Source organism: Salmo salar, chromosome 27 (genome assembly GCF_965601325.2).
Source record: "Salmo salar chromosome 27, fSalSal1, whole genome shotgun sequence".
Taxonomy (NCBI): domain Eukaryota; kingdom Metazoa; phylum Chordata; class Actinopteri; order Salmoniformes; family Salmonidae; genus Salmo; species Salmo salar.
Genome location: NC_138317.1, coordinates 31,395,829 through 31,408,917, shown reverse-complemented (window position 1 = coordinate 31,408,917; position 13,089 = coordinate 31,395,829). Strand labels below are relative to the sequence as shown.

Here is a 13,089-nt window from a genome sequence, read left to right as displayed (position 1 = left end):
GCTTCCGTCTCTGCTATAACTGCATATGGTGAACCTGATATTACATTTATGGCGTGGGTATATAGGCAACGATTACCTATTATATGTTGACAAGATAGTAGAGTGACAACTCTAACAATGGAAATACATGTGCTCAATAATTGAAAGTAGGCGAGATCAGGTGGGACCATTCTAGCCAATAAGAGGGCATATACAGGTGTGAACAAAAGGCACAACTAAGTTGTTTTTCTTAAAGCTGACAGAATGCCACGTGCGTCCACTTATATCAGTACATTTTTAACAGACTAAACATTACGAAACTTCAATTTGATCAAATAAGCTTTACGTAATTCGACACTGTCACTCTCATAGACCTCCAAACAAAAAAGGGACTTATCTCATGTGGACAGATTTTAGGAGGAGTAAATCCTCTCGCTTCGCCTCTTCCTCTCTGATATAGGCTACGTACAGAGAGGGAGGGGTCTTTTCATACAGATCCTACCGAACTGGCGACAAATGTAACAAGCAAGCAAGTTTCATTCAAATGCAGCCTGGCTGGGCTTAGCACGTCTTCAGACAATTAAACTTGTCAATATGTATTGTGTAAAATTATTGTAGTTTCGGGTAGATGAAATTCACAACACAAGTTCAAACATGGACTCATTCCCAATGAGTTTTATTAAATTAGTATGCTACATTTAGCATAGCCTAGTGATGATCTCAGCCCCTTATCCATTCTGATAGCCATACTTCCATTGCTAATTTGTTACTTCATTGGTCCCCGGAGAGTTCAAAGGCGCCAACAAAAGTAGCAATACAACAGTTATTTAGTAAAGTGAATTGAATTGAAGTGATCCATGTTACACACAAGCCTACAATGTGCGACCACTGCCTGTGCGCCTCGTTGCTCTGAATGGCGCTACAATGGATAGACTTCTCTTCCTTCATTCCTAAAAACGTTCTGAAACAAGTTTATTCTCCAATTGTGTTCTAGATTCAATTAGTGTGAACATTCATCAAAAGCATTCCTTTTATGGTGAAAATAAAAAAGGTATGAAGAAATTTGGCTGGAATAATAATAGAATGAAAGTGTAATCCATTCAATTTAATTCGAAACGCATGGATGGCCACTGTTGAATAGGGTCTTACACACACATACCAGAGCAGGATAGCCCATCATTTAGTCAGTATCTATACCATTTGTGCATGCATATAGTTTATTCAACTTTTAAATCGTGTGTAGGCATTGGCAACACGTCATGGCATACTGCTAAAATACCTTCTTCAAATGTATAACTGCAGGAAAAGTTACTTACTCGTTTCTAGACAACATAAGAACAATTGAGTTTCATGGACATGTTCATGTTAGGCAAAAAGAAGTAAACTGGGAATTGCCAAAGCCTACAACGGTAGGCCCTCTGCGTTGGCACTGGCAGCACTTTAAATTGACATACTCTATGCTGGCCAAACATAGAGTGCGCTCCTATTGGTTGGAAAGACTGACCAATTAGAGAGCTCACTCTCGCTCCCCACTACTCTCGCTGGCTCGAGCTCAGCGTGTTCATTCATTGGCTCTTTTGTACGGCTGTTCTATATGAATCAGCGCGCGAAAACCCCTTTTTTTTTCACTGTTTATATAAAAAGGTAATCCACGTTCCTAATCTAACGAAATAATTCAAATGCGACTAGATACATGTTAGGCTACTCCACAAGAACAGTCCCATTATTTGTGTTGGTCAATGAGAAAGTTGGAGATGGAAATTATCTTATAAATTCAAAAAAATTGATTACGAGGTAAATTAGATGGTTTCAAACACCTCTATTAGGCCTACGTGTTCGTCTGCTTCGCAAATTCACCTGTAATGTATTAAATGGTGAAAATAAGGATGTGTCATATTTTCCTCACCATAAAAGTCTACTTGCCTTTCAACAAACAATCGTGTAATTAATTCGTTTAGTTCAATAGTCTAGCCTATTCGTTCAATAAACCCGCACAATTGAGTCGATTTATTCAATGAGCCCAACTCTAATTCCGTCTGTTGGGGAATAACACAACGTTTATATAAGACACTTTTCTGGAAATGTGAAATATACTATGTGTTCATATAGATAAAATATTGGACTATCAATGTGACTTAGATTCTACGCTTTATTTACATCCAACCAATGTACGCAGTCCTTCTCTTCGCTACCATTCCAGGCTTGTACAATGCTCTCAGTAATTGCAAAGTGGTGAATATATCGGTGAAGAATGTACAGAAAAAGTCCCCGCCCCCATTCTTTGGAGGAAAACTTTATTCCTTAGGGCTAAACAGGCTTAAATAAAGAAAGATTCATATACCAAAGACTGCGTCTTGCATGGAATGATTTGAGATTTTTATGAATGGAAAGCACACGGGGAACATCGGTGAGATTTTAAGACCAAATACAATTATATTTCATTCCATAATGACGCAATGTTTAAGTTTAATCAATAGACTATGTATTTCTGTGTCGTGATATGGAGGAACAATGTCTCATTCGTTCCCGTCGTTTAGTGAAACAGGGGAACCGTTTTGAGTGAAATCCCCTTATCTATTTATTTATACTTCAGTCGAATATCTCGAATCATCTCTTGTTAGTCTCAATGCATTCCATTGCCTGACTGCTTAAGCTAGAATGTATGGTGCATTCTTGTCGTGAACGCCATGTTGTAGTGAGTATTGAAAAAACGTGTGTGAGAACTTTTCTCCAACGATTTATATAATCGATATAATACGGATAAATAACTTATTGCGACCAGCAGTCATAGATTACTCTTAAATTGCATTAAATGTGCCTTACATTTTAACGTTTTTTCGAAATAGATTGGTCTTTTCCCCTGTGAGGTCACCCTATAGACTTTCACTAATATCCTCTGCACAGAAAATGGCGGTGTTCTGCCTAGGTCTACTTCAATAATCATTCAAAAAACAATATATATTATTGATAATGAAAGGTTCTAAGTGAATGACAAAATGAAATAAACGAACATTTAAGTTCAGAACACTGTTTGTATCCTTTATATAGTTCTTTATCAAACGTTTTATGTTGAAGACATTTTTGCTTTGGATTCTATCCATTCAAATTGTTGTTCAAGACCCTTTTTGCCAGTCTCTGCATCTAGGCCTATTTTATGTGAATGTAAGTGTGATCTTTTCAATTAGTGAAGCATAGTATAGCTGGTGAACATGTTCACCAATGTTTATTGTCATAAACTTACAAATATCTTAGGAAATGTGACTTTTAGGAATGTTATAAGAATTAAATATTTGTTTGATAACAGGAGTTAACTTGTTGTTAGAAACCTGTCCAGAAAACAGTATTTATGACACTACATTATTACATGAAACAATAAATTAGCTGATTTTATTTATATGTCAGCTAATTTTCTTGATAGAAATTATCTCTAGTATCAAGTTGCAGTATATCGTCATTTCATGGTAGATTTTTTTTACTCCAATTCAATACAGACAACACATTTACGAACGAAACCCTTAGAGAATATTATGCATATTCATTTAATTTCTGTTCAAGTAACCTCACGAGTTGAAAATTAATCTAAATATTGTTTATTAATTAAATTATATCAAATTAGTTCCTGAGTGGACTTAAGGTGACATGGAACTGACCTAAGCTCTGATTCAAACTACACTTCAAGTCACTTAACACTTCCAAGCATACATTACTTATATATTACAATAGGCTATGTTAATTTATTCACTCATTTCCAATTAATTTTGGAATTGACATATAATTCATTCGTGATCAATGCTTGATTTTTGGTGTATTTTGAAACAGTTATTTATTGGTGTTGTATTAATTAAACAACTGTACCTAGTGCCTCTTGTAAAATGTACTATATAACACACACATTAATTTATAAGAAGATAACAAAAAATACTTCAGAGAGATAGTTTTCTGAAGTTCAGACCAATCCTCTGCATGCTAAGTTTGAAAAGCAAACATCTCACCAATAAAACCAATCCTGGCCTGCAAGCTGGTATATTTTTCAAATTAACAATAAGTGGACATTTAGCAGAGTGCAACTTTCAGAATGTTGCAGATAGAAGTGTGATGAATAGAGTGTAATAACTTACGTATTGCATGATAGTGAATCATGTCTGTTCTATATTCTAGAATGTACATCATGTTTTCAACTGACATGGTGTGAAATTTGCACTCAGAATCAGAATCACGTTTATTGTCCTACAAGAGGAAAATCTTGAATTGGCCTTTGGTAAATGGAAAATGGATATTGTATGATTAATTTAGGTACTAAATAATCATACTGAATAATAACTGAGTAAAAGTACCTACTTTGGTGTTTACAGATCTGAAAGATACAGATAGGTTTAAGCAATATGGCAGAGAATACATTAGATTGCTCTCACCATGTTGCTTACACCTATCTGGTCCTTTCAAATCTGAAAACGGTCGGAACTACTCATTAGGAATGCACTATATAGTGATTATGGCTCCTCTTTGAGACACACATTATGCCTCTGACCATGAGGTCAGGGACTAGCCTATCAACTCATCTTGACTGGGAGGCAGAGGCAAATATGGTGGATAAATATAGATAGTTCACTCAGGCCGTTTGCCATTGGGGGAAAAATGGTCAGTTCCAGTCTACTTAACTGGGTGTCTCCCATAGACACCAATGCAATAGCAGCTGGGTCTGGTCTACTTCATTGACTTTCATCTTCCGTCTCTGGCAGAGGTTATCCTTGCTCCACTGTTTCTCCTTGCAGACATATAGCACAGATAGCCGTGCAGTTGTTGGGGTTCAACCTCAAGGGCCACTCATTTGGTTTCCGCTCATGTTAAAGTAACTTTTACATTTCCTTAAACAACTTTGTTTTATTGGTTTAAGCTCAGTATGTTTGATTCACAAGTGTTTGGATATGATTTAATTGGCTATGATGTTTCCTCCGTCTCATCCAGTGAAAAGCCTCACCATCCTGCAGGTAAAACTTACTCTTCTGTCTGCATTTGTCCCCTATAATGAATTTTCAACCATGTTTGCATTACTATTCACCAGCAGATGGTGGTGCTGATAAAGGCGGTCAAAGAAAGGTGAAAGTGGTCTTATGACATGTTTACCCTCTTTCAAACATGTGCAACTCTACTCTAATTCAACCATTTATTTTCGAAGATAGCATCAAAATATTACCTCATTCCCCGTAGCCATTCCCCTTGCAAGGGGAAGATGAAACTCTATTGGTCAACATAAACTAGTAGGGCTGGTCTACTTATTTATATTTTCCTTGTAACTGTATCTTGGATTAAAAATAATTTGCTCTTAAAACAAACTATAGCATTATTTTCTAATGTTTATGTTCCTGACCCTATAGTAACCACAGTGTCGTCAGTGGTATGATGGTAGCCATTACCCACTTCAGTGGGCTCCGGTATCATTAGTTTCAAGGTCTCCCGATACTCCAGATAAACGTTGTAGTTTCCACCCCACCCCTCTATCACTGCCTCTGATCAGTCAACTAGCCTGCCTGAATCACAATGCTCTTCATTTGCACTTCTTCTTTACCCCACCTCCTCTCCATACCAATATGTGTTAATTGGATTGATGGTCCCCCCAACTGATCACACAATTGACTGTGTGGATCACACCCATTCTGTTGAGCATTTTCTCAGCCAAGGTGTGTCACTCTCTGTCTGATTAGATTATTCAGCGTGGCAGATAGAAATGCAATTCATAGAGCTGAGCTGAAACACAATCCCTGTGGTCTATTCTACATGACAGAGAAATGATCTGTTTCACACCACACATTTCAATCTGAACTTCCTTTAGTTGTGCCCTCTTGAGGATTGAAGATAGAAAACTGAAAATAGAACAGTAATTTCCATTTTATGTGGACAACAGGTTATTTCTGTGGAGTGTATTGCATAGAGATAGAGCAGACTCTAGTGCCCAAAAAAACAGTTTTAAAATGAGCAGCGCCATTGAGAACTTTCACAAATTTGAAGTAATCAACTGGGGAGTCTTGCTATGGGTTAAGGAAGGATCACATAATTCCATCCAGGTCATCAGTAGGTATCAGCCAATGAATTATACTCATGAGGCAACATTCCATAACTGCAGGTAGCAGTAAATCGCCAACCTTCACCTATTCAAACGCACTCCAGGTGGCAGTATGCACCCTTTGTTTTCCAACTCAGAATAGAAGAAACTTGACTACTTCAAAATGGAGATGGCCTCAATGGCACCATAATGGGGCACAAACAATGCTGTGTCCTCTATCTCTATAGTGTATTGCTATCTGCAGTGTTGTGAACGCTTCACAGTGCTGAACACACCCTATAAAAGGAGTTGGACTAGTGCATCATTACATAGTAAAACAGAGGTGCAAATAGGAAGCGTGAATTTTCACTTGTTTGATCAGAGATGGGCTGAATACAATGAAAAACAGGAAAGAGGTAAATGTCTGATAAATGTCTGAAAAGCAATGGCCACATTTATTAATCATGAGCAGCACAAGTGTGTGTACCATTCTTATGAGCATTTCTTTTGCATTTTATCACAAATCTTGTGTGGGTTTTGGTATTTCTCCACAGAAGATATTTGAATTTGTATGCATGTTGATTAGGATGTGCACTGTGGTCTAAAATTTCTTAATATCAATATAAACAAAACATCTGTAATGACTAATGCATATCTGAGACATTTTTAGTGGTACCCCCACGGCTTCACTTTCATATCAGAATCAAGCTCAATCACCATCACACATCCAAGATTTGGGTTTTTATTTCCATAAAAAGAAAAAAAATAATCATACATCAAAATAAAAATCTCCGGAGGTATCCCGACAATAAACATCCAACACAAAAACGAAGACCCTTCTCAATCCACTGATACATTTCCTCCTACTAAAACCAAAGAGCCTGTTTGAATACTTTGAATATTAAATACATCCTTTCTTCCCTTGAGGTAATCACTGATCTGTCAAGGCTGGATTGGTGAAAGCAATAAAATGTATACCATGCTTCCACTTATACAGTCACTTACAGATCAGTGATGGAGAAGGGTACGTTTTAAAGATACTCAAAACAGGCTCAATGAGTTTCATTACCACCCTCTGGGTCTTTAGCAAACGCTACATGGATGCATCGAAAAGTCTAAAAAACTAAGACATCTAGAGCACGTAAACAAACGACTGACTCTCCTTCCGAACTCTGACTTTCGTGCTAAGTCAGAGGAGCTTTTGTCTGTTGATAAACACTTTAGTTAGCTTGACAACGCTCCCAAACGGCTACGTTCCAATGTGGGTCACGAAGAAAAGGAAAACTTCATCTTGATGGAAGTTTGTTAGTATCGTCCTGCAAAGAGATAATGATGCATGTTAGTGTCTAAGGCTCTCTCAGACATCCAACACCAGAGTATGGGTTAACATTTTTACAAAAGCTGTTGAGGTGTTTGTGTGTGAACAGTGCACGTGTGTGTTCTTACGTGGGCTGTATGAGCGAGACCTGGAGCGTGACCTGTATCGACTGTAGTAGGGAGAGGGAGAACGCCTGCGACTGTAAGAGGGAAAGAGAACAAAAAGATGTACACTAGCGTAAGAAGGATTAACTCACTATCAGCCAGCATTGGGGAAAAAAGTATTCCAAATATATTCGTAGCTACTTGAGGTTATCTCCAATGTGAATCTATTGAATAAAGTCAACATCCTGAGTATAACTCACCTGTACTTGTCGTACTCGTCATATCTGTCATATCCCCGGTCTCCCCGATCGTATCCCCGATCGTATCCACGGTCATATCCACGGTCGTAGCCGCCGCCCCGTCGATCGTCGTATCGGTCATACGAGTCCCGACCCCTCCTCCCTCCACCGCCACCATTTCGCTCTCCTCCACCACCACCATTACTGAGGAAAGGGACAAGTTCATGTTTACTGAGAGTTACAAGATTCCCTAAAACAATCCCTGGCTGCATCCGATATGGCACCAGGTTCCCTATATAGGGGACAGGGTGCCATTTCAGACACAGCCCATAACTACCAATAAGCTAAGTAATACTATCCCCCAGTATCACTACTTCACACAACAACATCCAAGAAAGAAAAAACAGACAATACCCACGGTAGACAGAACACTGGCAGCAAGACATCTGTAGAAATCACACAATGAGCAGAGATTAACCATCCTATACTTACTGTGTGGGTCGGCCCATGTAGATGCCAGGCGTAGGGGTGTGGGCCCTCTTGGTGATGGAAAAGTCCACTCTGATACGTCTCCCGTCCAGCTCCATACCGTTGGCACGCTCCATCGCCTAGGGGGAAAAAAAGAGACGAAGAACCAAATGATAGGAGTTTAAAATCAGTTACTCTGAAAATGAGCTTCTCTCCATCTCAACTCTGGGTTCTACTTGCACAGGGATAGTTTTGGGGTGAACGGCAAAGACACGGTTTAATGCGTGTGCATACTGAGCACAGCTTGCACTGTCCCATTGACCCAACACAGCCGTTGAAACGGCTTCTCCGATAGAAATCCCAGATCACGCTTGTAGACGATGTCATGGTGATGTTGGCTAGCTAAGCTCATATGTAGAAACACATCATCGGGTCTAACGTATCACACCGAACTGCGCAGCCCTTTAAATCAAAGGCATTCCTCGATATAAAGTTGTCACTGTCACGAGGTTGGAGTAACATGTTCAGTTACTTAAGACATTGGCGCAAATCCAAGCTGTGCCTTTAGATTTCAAGAAAATGAAGGAAGAATGACTTCTCAAACCGCAAACCCCGTCTGCTTCGCAAGCAGTCCTCAAAGTCTTGCGATGTTGGGCCTCTGGGTTTAGAACCTTCAATACAGTGAAGAGTTCCGTGTGACTGGTACCACAGCGAACTTTGAGTGGCAAGCCTGACACCTGGTGGTGCTTATGAGTAGTCACACTTAACACAGATACAATATGAAAGCTAAAGCATAGACTAGTCAGTGTACAATATCAATTGTTCAAGATGAATTAGCAAATGAACAGGATGTTGAACCTTTTAGATATTCAAGGATTGAGGAATAAGGCATTTGACACCACAAGCAAAGTTACCGTCGATTCTTAGGTATTACTGTATTACCCAATGATCAACAGCACTTCTTATGACGATAAAATTGGTTCTGAATAAGACATCACCTTCTTCCCCAAACTCTCTCTCAATGAATCTTTCCTAGATTCCCCTTTCCTCTCATCCTTATCAAAACCCATTGGACAAGAAGGTTTGAGGGCAGGGACTTAGACCTCTCTACTCCAATAGGGGCGGCAGGTAGCCTAGTGGTTAGAGTGTTGGGCCAGTAAGCGAAAGGTTGCTAGATCGAATCGCCGACCTGACAAGGTAAAAATCAGTTTTTCTGCACCTGAACAAGGCAGTTCCTAGGACGTCATTGTAAATAAGAATTTGTTCTTAACTGACTTGCCTAGTTAAATAAAGGTTAATTAAAAACATTTTAAAAATAGGTTGAGGAGCAAGGAGAGGATGCAATAATCGAGGAAAGACAAATTGCGAAAGAGGCCCAGACTACGTTTGTTCCATACCTCCTTGGAGTCGTCGATCCTCTCGAAGTAGACGAAGGCAAAGCCGCGGGAGCGCCCGGTGCGCTGGTCATACACCACGTTAACCCCGGCCAGCGGGCCATACCGGCCAAACACTTCCCTCAGGTCCTTCTCCGTGGTGTACAGGCTCAGCCCAAACACCCCCAGGCACTGGTTGGGGTCAGGGTTCGCCTGGAGGTCAAAGGGGTCAGATTTCACAGCAGCTGATAGGAACAAGTAGATTAACAGCCACTAGGAGTAGCATGCAAGTTACCTGTAAATCACTCATCGTCTCAGTCCCTCTCGCTCACTTACACACAACCCCCGATCTGAGAGTCATACGTGACAGTATTCATGAGCGTTACAGGATTTGCATGTTGAGGCCCCCCTTCACATTAAAATACTCCAGTGCTCTTCTAATGTAGAAGATAAAAGGTAAGAATGTCTACATACCCTAGCATCCTCATCACCTCCTGCTCCCTGACCGAATGTCTCCTTTCTGAAGTCATGGCTCTATTGACATAAAGAGAGGGAGGGTTAATTAAAGGGTTATTAAATAAGTCAAAGCATCCTGTTCCCTGTAACAGACAATACAGCTTTGGTATTTTCTATACCATAATGAGCTGTAAATTAACACCATCTACAATTAACTATGTACACACATCCTAAAAAAGTTCCACAATTACATCAAGCAGCTGCAATCCCTTAACAAATGTGACAATTAGGCATTTTCTATTCCATACTGAGATGTTCCTCCACCATAGGGTTTCCCAACCCTCTTCTTGGTAACCATCACGTTTCACATACTAAAAACTGGAACACCTGCTTTAACTAGTTAACTAATAATCAAGCCTATGACTAGTTGAACCAGATGTGCCAATTTAGGATTACAATAAATGTGAAACGTCTGGTGGTTACCAAGGAGAGGGTTGGAAAGTACTTCTCTACTCCATCAGCAGTCAGACCCTGACCTTTGACCTGTCAGCAATGTGACACTCACTCTGCTGCTGGTATGGCGGCGGTTAGGTGACTCGCTCTGGCTCTTCTTCTTCCGGTATTCCGGGCTGTAGGAACGGGACTTCTTCCGGTTGGAGGGGGAGCGAGAGCGGCTGTACCTGCGGTTGGAGTGCCTCCGCGAGTGAGACCTGGAGAGAGGTTGGAGGAGAGAGAGGGCCATAGGAAGGAATGAGGGAAAGGGGAGAGCAAGAGAATTGGCAACTTAACCCACAGCACATTGAGACATCACTCTTCATAAATAACTCATTGATTTCCATTCTAAGAGAAATAACAGGACAGACTCACCTGGACTTAGAGCGGGACCGAGACTCTGAGTGTTTGGCGGCCCTGGATGGGCTCGGGGAGCCGGATCTGCTCTCCGACTTGACCCGGACAGGACTTCCACGGTCCGATTTGGATGGGGAGCGAGAGTCCTAATGTTACAGTAGCCACGTGTTAAAGAGGTCCCCTCTTATACTTAAAACACACATTACTCAGAAGGAACACACACAAGCAACTTTTCAAAGCCAGACATAAACCACTAGAGTTCATACACTGTGGAGGAAAGGGTTAGCGCTCCACCATGTCTATTACATATGATAGAGAAAATTAACACACACAAAAAAAAAAAAAACTCCTTCACTTGGATTAATAATATGCTAGAACCCTGTCATAATGTTAACATATCCCATGTCTCATTTCTTCTACCTGGGTCAAACTAAAGTCATCATGCATTTTTAAACTATAGAAATGGAGCATAGTAGTGTAAAGACACTTGGAACATATACTGTACATTTACTTAACCTAGGGATACATTCATTCTTTCTTCCAGATTCTTTATATACTCTACTTCCTTCTGTCAGGAATTCTACTGTTCTTCGTCGTTCTTCTTTTTTCCATTTTCATTTTCTGATTCCGGGTTCTCTCTTCCCCAAATAGAAACCATTTTCACCTTTAGCCATACACACTGCAAGCGCTTTTATATCTGACCACCAATCTTCCAGTTTCATTCATTTTCCCCTTCCCACTTCTATGTTCTGCTCTGTAACTGTTTTTCAAAAAAGCCTTCGTTTATTCTTGGATATTTTCTTCCACATTCTTGGATAAAACTCTTCAAATCCTTCACGATCAATAACCTTAATGAAAAAAGAACATTCAATACAATTAAAGATCATGAATTTAGAGAAAATTTAAAAAAAATATTTCGTGAAATAATGAATGTCTACAGTATCTCTAGTATAGCAGGACAAACTATACTTACAAAAATGGTTTAGTTATTACCCTTCATCTCAGAAGGGTTTAGTGATGAGTACAACTTTTCAATAGAGCAACATTGTAATACTTAGTGTTATGCTGCAACAATGTAAGTGAACATTGTGAGAGGACTTTAGAGAACGGTTTCACTCTCACCATTAGCTACGATGTGGGATGTTACATTACTTTGAACGCGAATTTATTTAGCTACAGGATTATAATGAAAGATTGTTGTAAACAGGAAAGGAAGAGTGGCTTGAAGCTCAGATTGCCTGACTGCAACTGGTACGACAAAGGCACCAAACTTACCTGAGAGCTATCGAATAGCGAACTCACTCGTTTCTGTGTCATGTGCATAAAGTACGTTTATGCTACGGGTAGCATCATGTACGATAACATTAGCCAGTTAGCTAGCTATAAAAGTGAACGTCGCCTAGTTAGCTTGCGACGTAGTTATTATTGTATTGTTCGGCAAGTAACTAGCGAAATGTAACGTTACGTAGCTACTACTATACTAGCTAACAGTAACTAACCAGCGTATCCTCGTAAGCGTACAATAGTGTGCAGATCGTTTTGATTCTATCTTGCTACCTTTTTAAAATTACGAATTTGGTTGCGTTAACTAACGTTAGCTGCTCAAACCGCTAATTAGCCTGCTAAGCTAGCTTGCCACAACGTTGCTAACAAAGATAGCTACAGTTATTAACTTACCCTGTTAGTTAGCTAGCTAGCTACTGTACTGTATGTCAGCAAGGGAGGAAAGATAGGACATTGTTTTGGTTTCCGTTGCAACGCTAATACTTACTCGTCCATCAAAGTTTCCATCCTCAATGTCACTCATTTTGCAAAGAGATTAACGATATAGCTAGTGAGCTAGCTAACGTTTGCAGACAAAATACAGTGTCCTCCTTTGCGCTTCTCTGCTCTTTCTCGTGGTGGTGGAAGATGGCGGAGGAGGACGGCAGTTTTGAGTTTGTTTATCAACTGCAGATTTTGTGCCGACGTCATCCTGATTCCTGCCACGCCTGCTTTATACTACGGTTCCATAGTCCATCCATTTATTGATTCAATTCAAATGCAGATCTTGTAGGCCTATGTCTGAATAACAAACTAAGATTCTTGACCAGATGTTGCTATGGTATTACAATAGTGTTCCTGGCCATTTCTGTATGACCCAAACATGTGTACATTTACATTTAAGTCATTTAGCAGACGCTCTTATCCAGAGCGACTTACAAATTGGTGCATTCACCTTATGATATCCAGTGGAACAACCACTTTACAATAGTACATCTAT

General features: G+C 39.9%; 1 protein-coding gene across 1 annotated transcript; it reads right to left on the bottom strand.

Annotated features, from left to right (window-relative positions):
- Positions 1-6,747: 6,747 nt before the first annotated feature.
- On the bottom strand, positions 6,748-12,770 carry tra2a (transformer 2 alpha homolog). Its single transcript, XM_014178374.3, has 9 exons — positions 12,598-12,770; positions 10,845-10,972; positions 10,543-10,687; positions 9,996-10,055; positions 9,546-9,734; positions 8,173-8,288; positions 7,702-7,884; positions 7,466-7,536; positions 6,748-7,335 (listed from the first exon to the last, which is right to left on the bottom strand). The coding sequence occupies exons 1-9, from the start codon at positions 12,631-12,633 to the stop codon at positions 7,325-7,327; spliced, it is 939 nt and encodes a 312-aa protein (XP_014033849.1). The 5' UTR covers positions 12,634-12,770; the 3' UTR covers positions 6,748-7,324.
- Between the last annotated feature and the right edge of the window lie 319 nt (positions 12,771-13,089).